General features: G+C 46.7%; 1 protein-coding gene across 1 annotated transcript; it reads left to right on the forward strand.

The window, feature by feature from the left end:
• The first annotated feature begins 1,589 nt into the window (after window positions 1-1,589).
• On the forward strand, window positions 1,590-19,161 carry LOC125132694 (zinc finger protein 347-like). The gene is made up of 4 exons (XM_047790329.1): window positions 1,590-1,793; window positions 2,936-3,022; window positions 10,293-10,419; window positions 16,052-19,161. Exons 2-4 carry the CDS (start codon window positions 3,008-3,010, stop codon window positions 17,569-17,571), a joined length of 1,662 nt encoding a protein of 553 aa, XP_047646285.1. The 5' UTR covers window positions 1,590-1,793; window positions 2,936-3,007; the 3' UTR covers window positions 17,572-19,161.
• The last annotated feature ends 4,984 nt before the right edge of the window (window positions 19,162-24,145 follow it).

Genomic DNA, 24,145 nt, shown 5'->3' on the forward strand with positions numbered 1-24,145 from the left:
TGCTGTTCTGAAAACAAGAAATAATTCTTTCTTCCATTATCGTTTTCCATTTTTTCTTTTTAATTCATTGTTCAGAAGAAAATATTTTTGTCTTAAAATCAAAATTATATTAAAAATACTATATAAGTATCCATATTACAATCTTCATTCTCAAGCATTTACTTTTCTTCAATAAGATGCCTTTCCTAAGTATTTTAAAAAAATTATGCAGTTAGATAAAAAATTTTTTTTGCTTTTTTATTGTATCTGTATGCGATGTTGGACACTAAACTTATTGCAGTAATCATTTCAATACATAGACTTATTGCAGTAATCATTTCAATACATAGAAGTCAGAACATTATGCTGTAAACCTTAAACTCATACAGTGATGTGCGTCAGAGACATTGAAATATAACTCGGGGAAAATGTGATCTTAAGAGGTAAATAAAACCCTTTAGAAAAAAACCCACTGCAATCCACAGCAATTTTTTAAAATGCACTGCTATTTTTTTTGGCCATACCCACAGCGTGCCTACGTTCCCCACCAGGGATTGAACCCATGCCACAGCCACAACCAGAGCCACAGCAGGGACAATGAGATATCCTTAACTTGCTGTGCCACCAGGAAACTGCCCCCCCTTTATTGCTATTTTTAAAGCGATATTTAATAACAAAGTATCAGATGGCTTCATTCTCTTGCGTCAGACCCCAGGTTTTGTTCTTGAGTCTCTGGCACTGAGAGCTTGTTGCGTTTGCCCCCCACCCCATGGCTGAATGAGGCGGGGAAAGGAAAAGCTGTTTTGTACGGTTTCAGCATGAAATAACCCGTTCTACCCAGGGAGGGTTTCATATTTCTCATTCTACTTTGTGATACAGAGAAAATTCCAGCTCTTGTTTCCGTAGCAGGCTTATATTAATTCTAATTGCAGAAAATGTTCCCACAGCCAGGCACTGCCCCAGAGCAGCCACCTGGACCAACGTTCCCAACCGCTGAATTGCTTGAGCCGCAGAAGCAGGACGTGTGAGCAAACTGCTGGCAAAATAGCCTTTTTTTTTTTTTTTTTTTTATGGCCTCACCCGCGGCAGATGGAAGTTCCCAGCCAGGGACTGAATCCAAGCCACAGCTGCGACCTATGCCACAGCTGCGGCAACCCACTGCGTCACAGCAGGAACTCCCAAAATAGCTTTTTAATTCAAACCGGTTTGAACTTGTTTAGGAGGAAACGTCTTAGATTCCATGACATCAGTGGTCCACACAAGTAGAAGTTTTTTACCTTAAAAGCAGCCGTGGCAGGAGTTGTGCGGCGGCGCCGCCGAGGCAAGGATCCCGGCTGGCTCTGCCGCAGCGCGGGACCCGGGCCAGGCGCAGTGGGCCGGGGAGTCGCTGTTCTCCGAGGCTGCCTGGGCTGCCCGCCAGGCGCAGCGGGGGGAAGGCTCCCACGGCCGCAGCTGTGGTGTAGGTCGCAGCTGCGGCTCTTATTCGCCCTGCCCCCGAGCGGGAATTTCCATATGCCGCAGGTGCGGCGGGGAAAAAAAAGAAAGAAAGAAAGAAAAACAAACAAAAGCAGTTTCAAAGTCCGGAGAAGCGCGCTCCCCGGCCGGCGCCGGGGCCCCTCGCCCCCGCGCACATCTGGTCTCCCTCCTCCCCCCCCAACCCCCGCCCCGGACCCTCCGGCCCGCAGCGCTCGGCGCAGGCCCCGCCCGGAAGCCCCGCCCCTGGCGCTCGGCAGGCGCCTTTTTTCCGGAAGCGGAAGCAGGAGCGGGAGCAGCCGCGGACAGCAGGGAGTGAAGGGAAGGTCCGGCTGGACGAGGTAAGTTTCTCCTTTCTTGTGTAAATGTGTGTTCCGCGGTGCGCCTTCCTCCCTCCTCAGGGTGTGGGAGTGACTTCTGGCCTAAAATCCCAGCGCCCGGGCCCCCGCCCCCAGTAGATCCAGATGTTGCCGTTCCTGGTCGGGTTATCTTTTCTTTGGGGTGTGCACTCGCTCTGAGGCTGGTCCCTGCCCTTGGCTTTTCTGCCTTCGGTCCACGTAGAGGCTGTCTTTCTTTCGCTGGGTTCTTTTCATAAAACCCCGCACTACCTCTGCGGGTCCCCCCCCCCCCCCCCCGCCGGGGTAAACCCTTCTTTCAAGAGGTGGGTTCGGAGCCCCCCCCCGCGCCCCCAGACTTTCCGCCCCGCCCCTGGAGGGCAGCTCCAGCCGCCCGGCTCCCGGAGAGTCCGCGTCCTCGCCCTGGTCCTGGGATTCGGGAACCCGCCCTCTCCTGAGACACCCTCCGTCCAGCCCCTCTGTCCTCGCGGTTCCTCAGGCCGGTCCTTATGCCCCGCAGGCCTCCCCTGCGGAGTCAACCCTTCCCCGCACCCCGCTAAAGGGGAGGTGACCTGGGCCACCGTGTGACGCCCAGTGTTCTACGGTCCCAAATTCCACCCCGCTGGAAAATGTGTTTTTCCAGTAGGCGGGCATTTTATTCAGTCACCATCTCGGTAAATACGTGGGCGATGCGGATCAGGAGAAGCAGAGACAGAAAGCGACTGAGACAAAAATAGAAAACTGAAAAGGAGGAAAGAATGAGGGAAAACCAATGGGGACTTAGAGGATGGGTGAGGGACTTGTAAAGAGGCAGTAAAATGGAATAGATTTAGCTTTGAAAGTCGCAGGTGAATAAAATAGAGAAGTGAGTAAAAAAGCCAGATCTGCAGGAATTGGAAAGCAACTCTTAAAGGGCTAGGGTTTCTTTTAACGGCCTTGAGTGGCAAGAACAAGAAATAAGAAACTTGTCTGAATCCCTCCTGGGACAGTGGGCAGCAGAGGCCTGTCTATCCCACATGGTGAGGTCTTCCCTGTGTGTGTGTGTGTGTGTGTGTGTGTGTGCGCGCGCGCGCGCGCGCGCGCGCTTGTGACACAGGAAGGGGGTAGGTTGATTCTAAGCTTTAAACTGTATCTTTTCAACTTTCAAGATCAACCTCTAAAGACTCACGTGGTCTGAGGAAGAAGCCAGGAAGAGGAGGAAGGCTAAAGACGAGTCAGGAATGGCTTTCTTTCAGGTAAAGTCACATTTTCATTTCATTCTCAGTCTTTCCTTCTTGAAATACCCTTCTTTAGACTCACTCATCTTGTCTGGCCCTAAAGCATCCTGCCTGACACCTGATGTTCACATTCACCTGGCCCGTCCTTCAGGGCCTCTCACCTCCACTTAGACCTCATCTCCCCTTGACCCAGGGACCTGGAGCTTGTGAAGAGGCCCCCCTGGGCATCGTCCTGGGCGGGGCTAGTGGGCGACAGGGATTGTTTAGGGCCCCAGCTGGATGCACAGTCTGCTCCCTGTCAACCAGGATCAAGAAGCTGCACATGGAAGTCAGGTATTAATATGCACAATACCTGATAAACGCTAGAAATTAGGTTAATTAGGGGAAATTTGTTCTGACTTTACCTAAAGCAATCGAAGGTAAGTGATTGACTTTAAATATTAATGATGGGAATGGAATCAAAAGTTCAGCAGTTCCCATTGAGGCTCAGTGGTTCACGAATCCGACTAGCAACCATGAGGTTGTGGGTTCGATCCCTGGCCTCGCTCAGTGGGTTAACGATCCGACTTTGCCGTGAGCTGTGGTGTAAGTCACAGACGCGGCTCAGATCCCGAGTTGCTGTGGCTCTGGCGTAGGCCGGCAGCTACAGCTCGGATTAGACCCCTAGCCTGGGAACCTCCATATGCAGCAGGAGCGGCCCCAGAAAAAGGCAAAAAGACAAAAGAAAAAGAAAAAAGAAAGTTCAGAAACAGAAGTGGTGGAGGGTCTTTTTTTCCATCCTCAAATATAAATTATGAAGTCAACCTAAATCTCATGACAGTTGGAAAGTCTTTAAATCACTTTTATCATCTCCATTCCTCAGAGGTTACCTTTTCACTTTGTGTGTTGTGTACTTTTTTTTCATCTTTTCTTTTTAAGGCCGCACCTGCAGCATATGGAAATTCCCACGCTAGGGATTGAATCGGATTTGCAGCTGCCCGCCTACACCACAGCCACACAGCAAGACCAGATCCAAGCTGCACTTGTGACTTATGCTGCAGCTTGTGACAGCACCGGGTCACACCCACAGCCTCATGGATCCTAGTCGGGTTCTTAACCTGCTGAGCCACAGCCGGAACGCCTGTGTATTGTATACTTTGACACACAGAAATTTTTACCATTGCAAGTTTGAGTCCAGCTTCATTATTTTGAGGGTAGATCTAGTTTCTGAGTACCATTCATTAATTGAGACCGACCTTTGCCCTTTTTGTGGACTTGGCATCTTCATCAGTACAATTTACACACATTCCAAGAATCAGTCCTTCCTTCCTTCCTTTCCTTCTTTCTTCCCTCCCTTCCTCCCTCCCTCCTGCCCTTCTTTCTTCCTTCCTTCCCCCCCTGAATTTTCTTTTTCTGCACAGCGTACGTACACCACAGCACTGACAGCAGCCAGAGCCGTAACAATGCCAGATCCGTAATCCTCTAGCCACCAGGGAGCTCCCTCCAAGAATAATTTCTGATGTTCTAATGTTTTCCTTTGTTTTATGTATCTATGCTTAGGCCAGTTCCACCTCATCTTGATTACTTTTTTTTTTTTTTTAACCATACCTAAGGCATGTGGAAGTTCCCATCTGGCACTACCAAATCCTTAATCAGCTGTGCACAGGAGAACTTCAACTTTGTAATATGTTTGGAAATCTAAAAATGACTACTCTATTTTCTTTTTCAAGAATATCATGGCTGGGAGTTCCCACTGTGGCTCAGTGGATTAAGAACCCCACCAGTATCCATGCAAATTCAGGTTTGATCCCTGGCCTTGCTCAGTGAGTTAAGGATCTGGCATTGCCACAGGCTGCGGCATAGGGCACAGAATCTGGTGTGGCTGTGGCTTAGGCTGGCAACTGCAGTGCCAGTTCAGTCCCTAGCCCAGGAACTTCCATATGCTGCAGATGTGGCCCTAAAAAGAAAAAAAAAAAAGAATATTATGGCTATTTGTGGTCCCTTGAGATTCTTTATGAATTTCAGCATATTTTTTTATTACTGCAAAAAATTTTTTTTGAAATTTTGGCAGGGCTTCTGTTGAATCTATATCACACATGTGGTAATATGGTGATTTTAAGACTATTAAGTCTTCTTGGAGTTCCTGTTGTGGCTCAGTGGTAATGAACCCACCTAGTATCCATGAGGATGGGGGTTTGATCCCTGGCTCCACTCAGTGGGTTGAGGAACCACGTTGCCATGAACTGTGGTGTAGGCCACAGATACGGCTTGGATCCTGTGTTGCTGTGGCTGTAGCATAAGCTGCCAGCTGCAACTCCAGTTGGACCCCTAGCCTGGGAACTTCCATATGCCACAAGTATGGCCCTAAAAAGCAAAAAAAAAAAAAAACTCTTCTAATCCACAAAATGCACGGTGTAAGCACACATCTTTAGATTTCTTTTAGCAACATTTTGTAATTATGTACAAGTCTTTCATCTCCTTGGCTAATTTTTTCCTAAGTATTCTCTTTTGATGCTATAGTAAGTGATTTTTTTCTAACTTTCTTTTGATTTTGTTTACTGTGTATAGAAATTCAGCTGATTTTTGTGTGCTGACTTTTAATGCTGCAACTTTTCTGAAGCTGTTTTTTGAAGTAATAGTTTTCTGAAAGAATCTTTTGGTTTGTGGTTGTAAAACCTTGCCACCTACAAAAAAAAAAAAAGATAATTTTAGTTCTTTTTTAATTTGGATAACTTTGATTTCTTTTTCTTGTCTAATAGCTCTGGCTAGTACTCTCTTTACTTTTTTGAACATTAGTGCAGAGTGCATTTTTCTCCTTCTTTGTTGTAAGCATTTAGCAGTGTACATTTCCCCTTTATTATATCTCTGACTGTATGTCATAAATTTTGGTGTGTTGCTTTTTATTTTCATTCAGATATTTTTAGAATGTAATTGTGATTTCTATCTTGACTGCTTCTTTAAAAATGAGCTGTTTAGGGAGCAGAAACAAATCTGGCTAGTATCTATGAGGACTCAGGTTTGATCCCTGGCCTCACTCAGTGGGTTAAGGATCTGAAATTGCTGTGGCTGTGGTGTAGGCCAGCAGCTACAGCTCTTATTGAACCCTTTCCCTGGGAACCTCCAAATGCCTCAGGTGTGGCCCTAAAAAGACAAAAAACAAACAAACAAAATCAAAAAACTGTTTAATTTGCACATTTGAGTAATCTCTGTTTTTATTTGGCTTTTTTTTTGTCACACCCATGGCATATGGAGGTTCCCAGGCTAGGGGTCAAATTGGAGCTGCAGCTGCCAGCCTATGGCACAGCCACAGCAACGTCAGATCCGAGCTGCGTCTTTGACCTACACTGCAGCTCACTGCAACTCTGGAGTCTTAACCCATTGAGCAAGGCCAGGGATCGAACTGGAGTCCTCCTGGATATTAGCGGGTTCATTACCACTGAGCCATGATGGGAACTCCTGGCTCTTTATTTCTAGTTTTATTTCATTATGCTCTCATTTTTTTTTTCCTTTTTCTTTTTTTTCTTTTTGGCTACGCCCATGGCCAGTGAATGTTCCTAGGCCAGGGATCAAACTCATGCCACAACACTGATCAAAGCTGCTGCAGTGACAGTGCTTGCCGCCCTACAGGAGAACTCCTCATTGTGATCTCAGTATTCTTACATTTCTTTCTTTTTTTTTTTTGTCTTTTTGCTATTTCTTGGGCCGCTCCCGCGGCATATGGAGGGGCTAGGGGTCGAATCAGAGCTGTAGCCACCGGCCTACACCAGAGCCACAGCAACTCGGGATCCGAGCCTCGTCTGCAACCTACACCACAGCTCATAGCAACGCCGGATCGTTAACCCACTGAGCAAGGGCAGGGATCGAACCCGCAACCTCATGGTTCCTAGTCGGATTCGTTAACCACTGCGCCACAGCGGGAACTCCCTTCTTACATTTCTTAAGTTTTGTTTTGTGACCTAACATGTGTTCTGTCATGGAGAAAATCTCACATATGCTTGAAAAGGATGTGTTTTCCACTGTTGTTGGGTGGGGTATCCCACACATGTCTGTGAGATACAGTTGTTCTGTGCTTCCTTGTTCTTTTTATTTTCATCCATTGGTAATACCAGGGAACCGAGTTCTCAGACAAACATTGTACTGGTGTCTATTTCTATTTTTATTTCTGTCAGTGTTTGCTTTATTTGGGGGGGGGAAACTGTAATGTTAGATGTTAGATGTGTATGTAGTTATAGCTCTCGTCTCTTCTTGGTGAAGTAACTTTTATAATTATATCTTTTGTCTCTTGTATCATTTTGTGTCTTCACTTTGGTATAATATCCTTTTTTTTTTTTTTTTTTGCTATTTTAGGGCTGCACTCACAGCATATGGAGGTTCCCAGGCGAGAGGCTGAATCAGAGCTGCAGCTGCCCGCCACGGCCACAGCCACAGCCACGCAAGATCCAACCTATATACCACAGCTCTCGGCAACGCCAGATCCTTAACCCTCTGAGCGAGGCCAGGGATCGAACCCACATCCTCATGGATCCTAGTTGGGTTCATTAACCACCGAACCACGAAGGGAGCTCTGAGGGTGGAATATCTTCTCCGTCCTTTCACTTTTTGCCTTTCTTTTTCCTTAAAATTGTAAATGTGCACGTTTCCATCTTTCCTACAGGTTTCCTGTCTCTTGCTCTTGTTCTCTCTTCCCTCTGGTTACTCACTCTTGTGGTCCCTGCTCAGGCATACTGTACTCTGCTGACGTGCAGGAGCCCTGGCCCCCTTGCCTCCACTGCAACCTCAGAGGGAATGCATCCAATGTTTCCTTCTGATGAGGACATTTTGTGAAATGTTCTTGCTTAATACAGTTTCTTTTTTTCCTTATTCATTTTCGTCATGATTTTTAGTTTTCCAGGTAGTTTCAACCTTTCTGTTGTGATAAATTTTTTTCTTAATATTTGAAATTAATGTGTGATAGTAATAACGTTCCTGATTTGTCTCTGTGTGTGTATGTGTCTTTTTTGGATCTGAGCCACGTCTGCGACCTACATCACAGCTCATGGCAACGCCGGATCCTTAACCCACTGAGCGAGGCCAGGGATCAAACCTGCAACTTCATGGTTCCCAGTCGGATTTGTTTCCACTGTGCCTTGACGGGAACTCCTATTATTTTGTCTTTTTAGCGTCATACCCTCGGTATATGGAGGTTCCCAGGCTAGGGCTCTAATCGGAGTGAGTGAGGCTAGGGATCGAACCTGCATCCTCATAGATACTAGTCGGATTCGTTTCTGCTGAGCCACAATGGGAGCTTCTCCAATATCCTTCTAATGGTTCAAATAATCAGATTACTAAAGTTATGTACATTCATGTGTGTGTCTTCATCTCTAATGACCTTTTGTACCTCTCCATGTTGTTCACCTTGAACTTCTTTCTGACTTGCTCAGGGGAGCCTGTGTGAATGTACCTTTTTTTTTTTGTTCTCCACATCCGCGGCATGTGAAAGTTCCAGGGCCAAAGATTGAACCCTTGGTAGAGCTGCAACCCAAACCGCGGCAGTGACAATGTGAGATCCTGCTAGGCCACCAGGGCACTCCTGTGTGTGTGTGCATGTGAGAATGTACTTTGAATGCTCTTTCTGCTCCTTAACGTTTTTCTTCCTTAGCTGCAGCTTCAAGAGCCCGGCCCCTTCGTTCATGTCATTGCCGTGTCCTTTCTTAGCTTCCTGACATGAGCTGAGTTTCTCAGGCTGCCTCTGACAGTTTTCTCCTCCCTAAGATGGGAACAGATGTTTCTTCAGTGAGCTATGATGTGGATAAAAAGTTCAGAAGCATGAGTTCCCAGGTGGCACAGCAGGTTAGGGATCTGGTGGTGTCACTGCTGTGGCTCAGGTCACTGCTGGGGCTTGTTTTTTTGATTTGGTTTGTTTTTTTGTTTTTTTAGGGCTGCACTTAGGGCGTATGGGAGTTCCCACTTTTACCCATTAGTCTTTCCTTTTGTGGGGGGGGTGCCTCACCTATGGCATATGGAAGTTCAGTGCTGGATCCCTGACCCACTGAGCAAGGGCGGGAATCGAGCCCACATCCTTGTGGATACTAGTCGGATTCATTTCTGCTACGCCATGACAGGAACTCCTGCTGGGGCTTGTGTTTGATACCTGGCCTAGAAACTTCCTCAACCAATGGGCATAACCAAAAAAAAAAAAAAGTTCATAACCATAAAGCACTTTGAGTAACGCTTAGAATATACAAGTATTCAAGCACCTTTAGTCATTGCTGTTATTATCGTCAGAATTTAAGATTCTGACTTTTTTTTTGTCTTTCTAGGACTGCACTCAAGGCATGTGGAAGTTCCCAGGCTAGGGGTCAAATCAGAGCTGCAGCTGCCAGCCTACGCCACAGGCACAGCAATGCCAGATCCAAGCCATGTCTGTGACCTGCAACAGCTCACAGCAGTGTCAGATTCTTAACCCACTGAGTGAGTCTAGGGGTTGAACCCACGTCCTCATGGATCCTTGTTGGGTTTGTTACCACTGAGCCGCAATGGGGACTCCAAGATTCTGACTTTTAAAAGCCCCTGTGGAATTTGTCATCTCTTGAAGACACCACTCATGCTGTAGTTCATTTAGATCTTGAGCACGACTCAGTGTATAGAACGCAATACCTAACACTTTAGTGTAGACAACCCATTGTTGAATTCTTAGCATGGGTTTCATGTATTGTCCACAAAAAAATGGAAAATGATCATGATTGGAGGACGCCCTAATGTATGTGAAAAGCATAGAAAATAAAACTTAGAGATCCCTGGAGTTCATCTATAGCAAAGCGAGTTAAGGATCCAGTATTGTCACTGCAGTGGCTCGGGTCTCTGCTGTGGCACAGATTCAGTCCTTAGCTAGTGAACTTCCGCATGCCTTGGGCACAGCTCAAAAAAAAAAAAAAAAAAAATTAGGAGTTCCTGCCGTGGCTCAGCGGAAACAAATCCAACTAGGAACCATGAGGTTGCGGGTTCGGTCCCTGGCCTCAATCAGTGGGTTAAGCATCCAGCGTTGCTGTGAGCTGTGGTGCAGGTCACAGACAAGGCTCGGATGCTGTGTTGCTGTGGCTGTGGTGTAGGCCAGCAGCCACAGCTCCTATTTGACCCCTAGCCTGGGAACCTCCATAAGTGCAGCCCTAAAAAGACCAAAAAAAAAAAAAAAATTACAGACTTCTAATTTGCTCCAATTACCATTGCATATATCTGTCAGAAAACATACTTCCACTGACCTGATCCTCGTTTTGTGTGCAAAGAACAACTGCTCTCATGGCCCCTTGATGATACATATTGTCGTTTTTAGGGACGATTGACTTTTGAGGATTTGACCATCGAGTTCTCCCAGGAGGAGTGGGACTGCCTGGACCCTGCTCAGAGGGCCTTGTACTGGGATGTGATGCTGGAGACCTTCAGAAACCTGCTCTCCCTGGGTGAGCATCGCTTCCTCCGGAAGTCGGGATCTGCCCTTGGGTATCTTTGCGTTTTCCCTCGTGTGCCTCTTCCAAGCCCCTGTTTTACGCGGCTGATCTGAAATGCCTGTTAACGGAGACATGGAAAGCTTCATGATGGGCGTCAGGATTTGAAACGAACCTTTTCCTCTGATGATCTGCTCATCTTATGGTACCCCCGGGGTTGTTTCAGAGCTTACATACCTATTCAACTCGGTCCAAATTTTATTTTTTATTTTTTAAATTTTCTTTTTATTTTTTCGCTGTCCCATGGCACATGAGGTCCCTGGGCTGGGGGTCAGATTCAAGGCGTGGTCACAACCCATGGCACAGCCACAGCAGTACTGGATCTCTTAGCCCGCTGTGCTGGGCTGGGATTGAACCTGCGTCTTGGCGCTGCAAAGATGCTGCTGATCCTCTTGCCCCAGAGTGGCAAGTACTTCTGAACATTTTAACATACCCACTTTCCTGTTTTTTTTATCCATGTGCTTTTTTTTTTTTTTTTTTTTAACGGTGCCCATGGCATGTGGAAAGTCCTGGGCCAGGGATGAAACCCATGCCATAGTTGTGATCTGCACCACAGCTGCAGCAACACAGGATCCTTAACCCGCTATGCCACTGGGGAACTTCCTTTCTCCCCATGTGCTCTTTTTTTTTTTTGTCTTTTTGCCTTTTCTAGGGCTGCTCCTGCGGCATATGGAGGTTCCCAGGCTAGGGGTCTAATTGGAACTGTAGCCGCCAGCCAACACCACAGCCACAGCAACGCGAGATCTGAGCCGCGTCTGCAACCTATACCACAGCTCACAGCAACGCTGGATCCTTAACCCACTGAGCGAGGCCAGGGATCGAACCTTCAACCTCATGGTTCCCAGTCGGATTCGTTAACCACTGCACCATGACAGGAACTCCCCCATGTGCTCTCGATGTAGGAGTTCTAGGAGGTTTCTTCACATCACACTATTCCCTGTGTGTGCCGGGGCAGCAATGAGTGAATGTTTGAAATCTTTGCATCTATAATGTCCTCAATCCTTAGCTTAAGAAAGACCTCAGATTCTGGAAAGGCTGCAGCAAATCACATTTTTTTTCTTTGGCCTTTTTTTTTTTTTCTTTTTGGCTTTTTTGCCCACCCCGAGGCATGTGGCGTTCCCAGGCCAGGGATCATATAAGAGTCGCACTTGCAACCTCTGCTGCGGAAACGCGGGATCCTTAACCTACTGAGCGAGGCCAGGGGTTGAACCCCCATCCCAGGACTCCAGAGACATTGCAGATCCTGTTGCACCATAGTGGAAACTCCATGTTTCTTTCTTTCCTTTCCTTTTATTTTATTTTATTTTTACCGCTGCACCTGTGGCACATGGAAGTTCCCGGGCTAGGGGTCGAATCAGAGCTACAAAGGACTATGCCACAGCCATGGCAGCACAGACTTTATAGTGGGGGGGGGGGGTGCTGGGTTGTGGAGAGTGATGTGAATGCCTTGGGGGGGGTGTATCACATTGAACCCAGGTCAGATCTCAGAAGGTTCTAGGGGAAGCCTCGTTATTGATAGTGTTTTGGAAACTCTCCCCTTATTAGAGAACTCTCTGGGAATACGGAGGTTTTATTTATCATCGTGAGCTGTCAGAGGCAGTTCTTCGTGTAACTTATCCCTCTGTCCTTCATCGTGTAAAAGGTATTATTTCATCCTCTGGCGGGGCTGCGGCTTCTAAAGATACAGAGGTAGTGTCTTTATCATGATCTACAACACGCTGCCGTCTGGCCCCTGTGAACCCTGTGCTTAACTTTGAGAAGTATGGGGGGGTGCCTTTGTAAAGGGGGCCTCCTGCCCTGCATCTCTCTCTCAGACCCGATTCCATTGGATGCTCAGCTCTCAGTCCACATAGAGAAGAGCTGAGGCCTCCAGACCCCAATCCCTGAACCTCGCCCGGTTCCATCCTCAGCTGATGTTCTCAGGAGACCTCGTCGGAAGATGGACAAACACTGCTCTCTGAGTCCGTCTGGCCCCTCAGAGCCTGCATGCAGCTGCCTCAAGCCCTGTCTGTGTGTTGACACCCCTGAGACGTTTCTTCTCCTCTGCTTTTGCCACACGCTTCAGAGTAGCAGCCAGGAAGATATGTGTGTCACTTAGGAAAAGTGACAGTAAACCTGTCCCTAGCAGGTGCATCTTTCAGGCTCTGAATCTGGCAAGTGGGGTAGAAAGCCTGGTTCCGTCTGAAGGCCTTACAGTATCTGACTCCCATTTCGTGCCGTTTTTTTCACTCCTGGACTTCTCTGCGTAGTCATAGAGGGATACGCTCTCAGATTCCATACGCTCCTACGTTCGCATAGCTTGGCCTCGGATATGTGGTTTTGAAAGACAGAGTCCTAGGGTCGGAAGTGTGTTTCCAGTTTCTTTGCTGTGCTAGTCCACCCTCAGTCACCGGTCAGCTGCTGATGAAGACTCTGAGGAGTGGGTGTTACGGACTAACAGAAAATTCCGGTGGAGAGCAGTTTCCCTCTTGTGTCGTAGTGTTTTCCTGTTGTGTACTCGGTCACCACTTCAAGCTGTTTGTTGAGGAGCGTGGTCAGCGTGTCCTGTGATGTAAAATAGGAAGTATCACCACAGCGTGACTAAGTCTTCTCCAAGTTTTTTTTTGTGGTTTTGAGGAATGTCACAAATGCTTGTTTCAAGGGCACCATGACTGTTTTTACATGTGCTAAGGACCATCCCCTCTGAGCTTCAGTAGGTGATAAAGGATTTTCTCCCCGGGGGCAGACAGCGTTGTTCACAGCAGTGACAGTGTCAGATCCTTAACCCCTTGGCCACCAGGAAACTCCTGGCATTTTATTTATTTATTTTTTTAGGGCCGCTTCCGTGGCATATGGATCTTCCAGGGCCAAGGATTTAATCTGAGCCACAGTGGTGCCCCATGCTGAAGCTGCAGCAACACAGGATCCTTTAACCCATTGCGCTGGGCTGGGGATCAGACTCAAACCTCTGCAGCAACCTGAGCTACCAACACTACAGTAGGATTCTTAACCCATTGTGCCACCATTCGAATGCCCTCCTGAAATTTTTTTTTGAACACAGGTCCTCTTTTGAGGCAAAACAGGACCTCTTTTGTGTAGTAATTTGCCTTTTCTTCTTCTCTTCTTTATTGAAGTTTAAATAACTTAAACACGTTATAAATTTAATGTGTACAGTGTGATGATTTGACATACATTTATTTACACTGGAAAACGATTCCCTTGGTGGGTTTTTTTGTTTGTTTATTTTGTGTTCTTTTCGGTGGGAGTTCCTAGGCCAGGGATCCTCGCCACCGCAGTGACAATGCTGGGTCCCTAACCAGGGAAATCCTTCCGTAGTTTTCTTAACACGTTCATCCACTCACTTAATTACAGTGCTTTTTGTGACATGAGAACATTTAAGTTCTAATGTCTGAACTTGCAGTCAGGTACCACTGTATTGATATATATAATGACATGCTGTGTATTTGATTCCTACAACTCTTGCCACTTATAACTGGAAATGTGTTCTTTGGACCAGTGTATCCCCATTCTACCAACTCCAGCCCCTACTTTTTCTTTCTGTTAGTTTGACTATTTATTTATGTATCTGTTTGTTTATTCATTTCTCTTTTTGGTCACCCCTCGGCATATGGAATTAATTCCCTGGCCGGGGATCAGATCTGAGCCACAGTTGCGACCCAGGCCATAGCTGCAGCAATGCCAGATCCTTTAACCTTCTGAGCCATGCTTCTTTATGGGTACATAGATTTTTAGGAGATATTTAGAAAAATACTTTTTTTTTTTTTTAATCTTTTGGAGCTCCTGCTGTGGTGCAGTAGGTTAAGTATCCTGTGTTGCCAAAGCTGTAGGTCACGGCCGCTGCTCGGATTCCATCCCTGGCTGGGGAACTTCCATATACTGTGGGTGCAGCAATTGAAAAAGAAGAAAAAAAAAACCTGTTTTATGAAATTCTCAGCTTTCTCTATTCTGTATTCGTTTCCCAATTCTAAACTGCTACGCATTGATTTTAGTCATGGATAAGCTAGTTTGGGGGTTATTTATTGTTACAACATAGCTATTTCTTAGTATTTTACATGTAAAAACTATTCGGTATATACATACAGTATAATTTCTCAGTTATGGGATACCAGTATGTTTACTGTTTATTGGTAAGTACTTCGACCTCATGGTTGAAAAATACACTTTCTGGAGTTCCTTTGTGGTTCAATGGGTTAAGAATACAGCGTCGTCACTGCAGTGCCTTGTGTTACTGCTGTGGCGCGGGTTTGAGCCTTGACCCTGGAACTTCCTCATGCTGTGGGTGTGGCCAAGAAAAGAAAAATATGGACTTCCCGTCTTGGCGCATTGGAAAGGAAACTGACTAGGAACCGTGAGGTTATGAGTTCAATCCCTGGCCTCGCTCAGTGGGTTAAGAATCCGGTGATGCCGTGAGCTGTTGTGTAGGTCACAGATGTGGCTCAGATCTGGTGTTGCTGCAGCTCTGGTGTAGGCTGACAGCAATAGCTCCAGTTGGACCCCTAGCCTGGGAACCTCCATATGCCACGGGTGTAGCCCTAAAAAGACAAAAAAAAAAAAAGAAAAATACAATTTCTTTGATAACTAGCAGAAATTTTACCCAGGTGTTTTGGTTATAGGTTGTTTGAAAATACAGTGTCTAAGTAGGATTACCTCGGATCACTTTATCTTTAGTTAAGAATCATTGGGGAGTTCTCATCGTGGCTCAGTGGTTAACGAATCCGACTAGGAACCATGAGATTGTGGGTTCAATCCCTGGCCTTGCTCAGTGGGTTAAGGATCCAGCATTGTCATGAGCTGTGGTGTAGGTCGCAGACACGGCTCAGATCCCGTGTTGCCGTGGCTGTGGTATAGGCCGGCGGCTACAGCTCCAATTAGACCGCTAGCCTGGGAACCTCCATATGCCGTGGGAGCAGCCCTAGAAAAGGCAAAAAAAAAAAAAAAAAGGATCATTGGGAGTTTTCATCCTGGTTCAGCGGAAACAAATCTGACTAGGATCCGTGAGGATGCAGGTTCGACCCCTGGCCTCCCTCAGTGGGTTTAAGAATCCGGTGTTGTCGAGAGCTGTGGTGTAGGCCAGCTGCTACAGCTCCGATTCAACCCCTAGCCTAGGAACCTCCATATGCCTTGTGTGCGACCCTCAAAAGGCAAAAAAAAAAAAAGGAATCATTGGAGTTCCCGTTGTGGCTCAGTGGTAAGGAACCTGACTAGTATCCATGAGGACACAGCTTCGATCCCTGGCTTTGCTCCATGGGTGAAGGATCTGGTGTTGATGTGAGCTGAGGGGTGGGTCACAGACTCAGCTTGGATCCCATGTGGCTGTGGCTGAGCTATAGGCCAGCATCTGCAGCTCTGATTAGGCCCCTAGCCTGGGAACTTCCACATGCCTCAGATGCGGCCCCATAAAACAGAAGCAAAAAAACAAGAAGAATCATTGCTTTTGTGTTCCTAAAGATTTTATTATCATGGTTCACAAGTTTCTTTTCTCTGTTCCGTCTAAGCACTCATTTGAGTGGACTCCCATGCATGTAGCGTGAAACATTTATGTATGAATTGCGACCAATGGATCCTTACGGTTCTTTATATCTCGTAGATATCTCTCATATATATGTGATGAAGATACTGCAACTGAAAGCGAACATTGATAGAGGAGTCGTATTCCAAACACTGATCCTGGGAAGACAAGAATGGAGTGAAGTCAGACATTTTTACCTCAGGGAGAGCCAGGCAGACGATGACTTTAGGTTTCAGTGGAGAGAGAAGGAACGCAGTTACCACGGAATGCCTCTGGCCGTTAACGAATATCTCACTGAGACGAGAGATGACCCTGATAGAAGTGTCGCAGGAATCAAGTGTGCTGAGAAGAGGCCTGATGAAGGAAATGACAAAGGCATGCCCGCAAACCACAAGGGAAGTCTCGCGGAGGGAAGAGAGCCACAAATGCGAAGGGGTGCAGGACTCAAGCCTGTTGCTAACAGCCTGGCCTTGGGCTTTCCCGATGAACGGCGTGTTTTTAAAAGCGAAGAGAAAATCGATGAATTTAATCAAGCTGCTAAGAGTATCAGCAGTAGTGCCTCATTTTTACCCCTTCAAAGAATTTCTCCTAGTGTCCCAACGAACATGTCTCATACATACGGGAATGATTTTATGCCTCCTCCCTTGCTGACCCAGGACCAGAGCACCCAAAGTGAGAGACCTTACACCTGTCATCAGTGTGGCAAAACCTTTCATCAAGGCTTCAGCCTCACCCACGATCAGAAGATCCACCCAGACGAGAAAAATAATTGTGACGCGTGTTCTGAAATCTTTGATCAAAAGCCAGATCTCTCCATTCATCATAGTAGTCACACTGGCGAGAAACTTTACGACTATACCGAGTGTGGCACCACCCTTAGTCACGGCTCCCACATCCCCGGACACCAGATGATCCACCCAGAAGAGAACTTATATCAATGTGACGTCTATGACAAAGTGTTCAGTCAAAATTCATACCTTGCCGTTCATCAGAGAGTTCATCCTGGAGAGAAACCTTACGAGTGTAGTGAATGCGGCCTGACCTTTCGTCGGAAGTCTTACCTTACAAGACATTGGAGGATTCATACCGGGGAGAAACCTTTTGAATGTAACGAGTGTGGCAAGGCCTTCACTCAAAGAGGTTACCTGGCGAGTCATTATAGAATCCATACCGGGGAGAAACCTTACAAATGCAACGAGTGTGGCAAGGCCTTTAGCCACAGATCAACCCTTATTGGTCATCAGTTGATTCACAGCGGAGAGAAGCATTTCAAATGTTTTGAGTGCGGCAAAACTTTTTATAACGCCTCACACCTCATACAGCATCAGATAATCCATTCGGGAGATAAACCCTTTAAGTGTGATGTTTGTGGGAAATTCTTCCATCAGCTTTCACACCTCTCATTTCACCAGAGAATCCATACCGGCGAGAAACCTTACAAGTGCAATGATTGTGGCAGGGTCTTCAACCGGAAGTCAAACCTCGTGGTCCACGAGAGGATTCACACCGGAGAGAAGCCGTTCAAGTGCAGCGAGTGTGGCAGCACCTTCAGTCGGAAGGCCTCCCTGGTTCATCATCAGTTTGTGCACACTAGATAGACCCCTTCCACGAGTTGACAGCAGGTTGAAAAAAACTCCACTCACATCTGAACCCTCACTGCACACCCGGGGAAATACCAAGGGGAAACCCTATTTATGCGACGCGTGTATTACGGTCTCCATTCAAAACCGACCCTTTAACTTAACGGGAGGGTCTTGAGGGGGTGAGACCGCGCAGGGGTGACGAGTGTGGAGCAGCCTCGCTTGGCGTCAGCTCATCCCTACAGGATAGAGATTGTAGAAAATGGGATGCATGTCTCAACATGTGTGGGCAAAATTCGTACCTTAAGGGGCGCCAACCTTTCACGTGTATAAAAACCTTGCGAATACGAATTGGCACATCCATCAGTATACTTTGAGCCTATCTTCCCATCAGGTTAATCCATGTTGGTGAGAGACTTGAAGCACGGGTTTTAGCAGGTGTCCACATGTTAGGCTTCATTGGAAAGTCACCCTGGGGAGAAATCTCGTAAGTGAACTTCACGTGACCAGGCTTTTAGGCAAGGAATTCATTCTTCAAGGAATGGATTTCGGAGAGCACCTCGCCCATGCGTGGCTTGAATGCAGAAAAACCTTTACTCCCTGCTCACGTCTCACCAAGCAATGATGATAATCCTTCTGGACAGAACATTACAGATGTACTGAATGCAGCAAACGTTTGAGTTAGTGCTCAGTCATCACTAGATGTCGGAATATTTATCCTGGAGAGAAACTACACAGATGGAATGTGTGTAGCAAGGATTTTATCCAAGAGCACCAGAGGCGAACTTAACTGGAGTGATTGCTTCCAAATGCAGTGAATGGCAAAACCTTCACCTTGAGTTCAAGTGCTGTGTGACAGCAGAAGAGAGTCCTTTGAAGAGAAACCAGACACATGTACGAGCTGAGGCTTGATCCAGGCCTCACCGAGCTGTGGACGTCTCCGGGTCCATCTGTGAGGGAAGCCACAGGATGGAAGAGGCGTGCTAAGCCTTGTCCCTGCAGATTAAGTCTCTGAGACACAAAGGATTTATTTTGGCGAGCAGCATTTCAAACGTCATGAACCTCGTAAAAATTTTCAAGTATCTGCGGCTTTGGTGTAATGAGAGAAATTGTACAGGTCAGAACCTATGGAGATTTCCAGAACATGGAGAGAAAATGACGAAGCAGTATGACTTGAGGGTTCACCAGTGAGCTCATGATGGGGAGGAGCCTTACAAAGGGAACGAGTCAGGTAAATGTTTGGAGCAAACCTTGCATCAGTCCACGCCTCTGACACTCCGCACTGGCAGTTAAGACGTCCTGAGCTCTCCAAGATTGAGTTATTACATACGGCAGAGTCATTACAAGTTACAGAACATTAGAACTTACCGCATAGTGTGTATATGACAGGATGGAGGGTGTGTGTAGGTATGGCCCTTATCTTAACTGGCATCTTTGATTCGTTTCCATTTTGATTTTTTTTTTCAGCCAAAAAGTCCATGTTTTGTTAGATTTACACATTTTTCTTTTCTGAGCTGTCAAACATGTTTTTATTCTTTCAATTTTTATTTCCATTTGTAAATTTCTAGTGTCTATTGCAGTATATTAAAAAGGCCACTTAATTCTTTGTCTCATGGTCTCCTTCCTCCTTTAAAGGCAGCAAAGCAGCCTTCTTTTTTTTTTTTTTTTTTTGGCTTTTTAGGCCCACAACTGCGGTGTATGGAAGTTCCCAGGCTAGGGGTTGAATCGGAGCTACAGCCGCTGGCTACACCACAGCCACAGCAACGCTAGTCTTTAACCCACTGAGCCAGGCCAGGGTTCAAACCTGTGTCCTCATGGGTACTACTCGGGTTCATTACTGCTGAGCCACAGTGGGAACTCCCAAGGTAGCCTTTTAAAATCTTTTTATCTCTGTCACCTGCTTCCTTCACAGGAATCTCTTCACAAGTCAAACCCCACCTGCATTTTCCTTACGGAGACACTTAGTATTATGTCAGATTGACCAGCTCGTACAGTGTTATCTGTACAGATCTTAACTAGATCACACCTGCAAACAGTCCATTGATTTATTTTTTCTCACAAGATTTATAGGGTGGGGAGTTCCCACTGTGGCGCAGTGGTTAACAAATCCGACTAGGAATCATGAGGTTGTGGGTTCGATCTCTGGCCTCGCTCAGTGGGTTAAGGATCCGGTGTTGCCGTGAGCCGTGGTGCAGGTCACAGATGCGGCTCGGATCCCTCATTGCTGTGGCTCTGGCGTAGGCTTGTAGCTACAGCTCCGATTCAACCCCTAGCCTGGGAACCTCCATGTGCCACGGGAGGGGCCCAAGAAAAGGCAAAAAGGCAAAAAAAAAAGATTTATAGGATTTTTTTTTTGGGGGGGGGGGTCGTGTTTTTATTTTTGTTGGGCCATGACCACCACATGAAGAAGTTCCAGTGCCAGGGATTTATCCTGGGCCACAGCTGCAACCTGAGGCACAGCACTTTTGACATTGGATCCTTGACCTGCTGTGCTACCAAGTAAACGCCTCTGGCTTTTTTTTTTTTTTTTTTCCTTAATAAAACTTTCAAAGGTTACTTCTCATGTGTAGTTATTAGCAGATGTGGGCTGTGTTTTCCATGTTGTACGTTACATCCTTGAGCCTCCTGACATCTAAGACTTTGATCTCCTCACTCCCTCACGCCTCTATCGCCCTACCCCTTGTCTCCCCGCAGTTAACCATTCGTTTATTCTGTGTCTGTTGGATGGCTTCTTTTTTGTTACATTTACTGGTTCCTTGTATTTTTTTAGTCTCCCCGTATAGGTGGTATCATCCAGTATTTGTCTTTCTCTGTCTGACTGACTTCACTGAGCATAATCTCCTAGTCTACGATGCTGCAAATGGCAGTATTTCATTTTTTATGGCTGCGTAGTCTTCCGTCATAGATAGCCATATACACCAGTGACAACACTGGATCCTTAACTGCTAGCCGCTGAGGGAATTCCAATTTTTTTTTATGGGTGGTTTTTACTGTGGGTTGAGGGAGGTTCCCTGACTTCCTACTTTTGTGAAGCTTGTATTGCAAACGGTCATTGAATCTTGTCACATGCTGCTTCTGCATCAATTGCCGGGACCCTCTGATTTTTCTGCAGTCTGTTATCGGTGTGGATTACAGTGATTGGCATTTGAGACAGCCTTTTATCTTTCAAATAAACACCTTTTGTTCATGGTGTACAGTTGGTTCTGTCTACAGTGGGTTTCCATTTTTCTGACTGCACCTGCGGCACCTGGAGGTTCCCAGGCCAGTGGTTGAATCTGAGCTGCAACTGCAAGCTATGCCACTACTGCGGCAATGCCAGCTGCTTAACCCACTTCACCAGGGATCGAACATGTGCTGCCACTAACACACTAACCCACTTTGCCACAATAGAAACTCCTACAGTTAATTTTTTTTCTTTTTTCTTTTTTTTGTCTTTTTGGGGCTGCACCCTCGGCATATGGAGGTTCCCAGGCTAGAGGGTCAAATTGGAGCTACAGCATGACAGCCTACACCACGGCCAAAGCAACACGGGGTCCGAACCACGTCTGTGACCTATACCACAGCTCATGGCAACACTGGATCCTTAACCTGCTGAGCGAGGCCAGGGGTGGAACCCTTGTCCTCATGGATTCTCGTCAGAGTTATTAACCACTAAGCCATGACGGGAACTCCCTCCTGCTGATTTCTATTGCTAATGTTTTCTCCAGAATGTTTGCATTTTCATGTGGGATTTACCTGGTCATTACTTTTCTTCCCCTCTTTTTAGTAAAAGCATTTTCTGTCTCCTCCCCCCCCTCCCGTCTGCCTTCATTCCTCCCACTTTGATCTTCCCTGTTACACCTCCTGTAGGAAATATGTTGGATTCTCACACAGAGGTGTCACGGTCAAATTACTACCAACTGATCAAAGAGCAGAAGTGGGAGCTGTAACCCTTGGCGTTCAGGAAGCTGGGGAGGCCCCGGCTGACCCCCTGTGATGTGCCCGGCCCGTATCTTCACTCTGCTCATCACCCCCAAGCTGCCGGACAGAATGCTTGCGGAAGGGGTGAGGGGAGCAAAGGGAGAAGAGAGGCGATGGCAGGGGAGGGAGGGAGGAAGCGGATGCCTCCCTGGCCCAGGCCCAACCTCCAAAGAATGTCTCTTCCTACCCTGTCCCTTCCCTGCCCTCCTAGAAAGTCACATGCACACCCAGGCCACCAGGCACACACATTCGCCCACTCGTACACCTGGACTCTTTGTTGCTATGGAATGCAGCCCAGGGGGAGCTGCTTTTTTTCCTTCTTTTTTCCTAATCCCTTTGCTTTGTGTTATATCATGGTAATACTAGCTTTATATCATGGTAATATTAGCCTCACATATTGAGTTGATATGAGTTCCCTTTGGAGTCAGTGGCTTAAGAACCTGACTTGTTTCCATAAGGATGCAGGTTCCATCCCTGGCCTCACTAGGTTGAGGATCCCACATGGCCCCAAGCTTCAGTGTAGGTCACAGATTCACCTCAAGTCCTGCAGCGCTGTGGCACAAATAAATATTAAAAATAAGGAGTCCCCCTCATAGCTCAGCAGTAAAGAACCCGACTAGGATTCATGAGGACTCACGTTTGACGGCTGGTCTCACTCAGTGGGTTGAGGATCCCGCATTGCCATGAGCTGTGTAGGTCACAGATGCAGCTCGGATCCCGCATTGCTGTGGCTGTGGTGTGGACGGCAGCTGCAGCTCCGATCCGACCCCTAGCCTGGGAGCTTCCATCAGCCTTGCGTTTGTCCTTAAAAAGGCAAAAACTAAGTAAATGATACATTGAGTTGGTAAATAGTCTTTACTTTTTTTTAACTCTCAAAAATAGCAAGTTTAACAGTTAACAGCTTTTCTTCTCTTGTTCTGAAGGGAACACACGGATTGCTAGTAACTGCAGTTCCCTGGGGATAAGACTCATGTTCCCATTGATCTCTTCTTAGGAGCCTCACAGGGACTCAGAATTTCATTCCGTTGTCTTATCGTGATTCCTGCGAACAGTGATCGTCATGGTGACTTCAAATTTTACTTCGTAGTTTTCTCCTTTCCCAGGGCCCCTTTGTTTTGAACAACTTTTAAGCATCATGCTACGTAACAACAATGCTCCTGGAATAGCTACTCCCCCGAGGAGGTGACTTTATAAAACATCCCCTGAGAGTGTCAGCTCCTGGCACCTGCTCATCCCTCTTCCAGCTGGGATTTTTCTACCTTATTGACTTCTCGAGATAGAAAATTCTTTTTCGGTCTGGCTTTTGAGGCTTTACAGGTATTATGGCTGGACTATTCTTGACATGGTAATAATCATTTGGGAAAAAAAAAAATCTCCTCATGTAAGTTCGACAGCATTAAAATATTTCAGTTATTCTACCTGAGCTCAAAAATACATATTGGAGTTCCCATCGTGGTGCAGCGGAAATGAATCCGACTAGGAATCATGAGGTTGCAGGTTCGATCCCTGGCCTCTCTCAGTGGGTTAAGGATCTGGCGTTGCTGTGAGCTGTGGTGTAGGTCGCAGATGCAGCTTGGATCTGGCGTTGCTGTGACTGTCGCTGTGGTGTGGCTGGCAGCCGCAGCTCCGATTGGACCCCTAGCCTGGAACCTCCATATGCCAAGGGTGTGGCCCTAAAAGGACAAAAGACAAAATATATATATATATATGTATTTAGGGCGTTCCGGTTGTGGCACAGCAGAAACGAATCCTACTGGTATCCATGAGGTTGCCGGTTTGATCCCTGGCCTCCCTCAGTGGGTTGGGGATCTGGCGTTGCTGTGAGCTGTGGTGTAGGTCACAGATGTGTCCTGGATCCCACGTTACTGTGGCTGTGGTGACAGCCAGCAGCTGTCACACCAGTTCGACCCTTAGCCTGAACCTCCATATGCCGTGGGTTCGGGTTCCGCCTTTAACAACAACAAGTGTTTGAGTATTTCTAGGACTGTGTTTGTCAACACGCATACTTAGATGTCAGGCTATTTCCTTGTGCTTTTTCCATTTTTCAACTGTGACTAATTTCTATTTGTTTCATAACAATATACAGGAAGACATCTCAAAACCTTCCTGTGATTTAGGAACTTTTTATTTCTCGTGAATGTGTTCATTTTGCCGCTTTTCAATTCTTTTTTTTTTTTTTTTGTCTTTTTGCTATTTCTTTGGGCCACTCCCACGGCACATGGAGGTTCCCAGGCTAGGGGTCGAATCGGAGCTGTAGCCACCGGCCTACGCCAGAGCCACAGCAACACGGGATCCGAGCCACGTCTGCAACCTACACCACAGCTCACGGCAACGCCGGATCGTTAACCCACTGAACAAGGCCAGGGATCGAACCCGCAACCTCATGGTTCCTAGTCGGATTCGTTAACCACTGTGCCATGATGGGAACTCCCCGCTTTTCAATTCTAAAACCAGCAAAACTCCCCATTAAAAAAAAAGACCTATGACTCTCCCTTACCATGGGCTCCTGTACTGTTTTGTTTAGTGGAAAGTTCCATCACCAACTCATTCCCTTGCTCAGAATCATGGAAGTTCCTACTGAAATGTCTTTCTTAGCAACATTGCATAATACAGAGAAACTTACTGATTTAGA

This window comes from Phacochoerus africanus, chromosome 8, assembly GCF_016906955.1.
Source record: "Phacochoerus africanus isolate WHEZ1 chromosome 8, ROS_Pafr_v1, whole genome shotgun sequence".
Classification (NCBI taxonomy): Eukaryota; Metazoa; Chordata; class Mammalia; order Artiodactyla; family Suidae; genus Phacochoerus; species Phacochoerus africanus.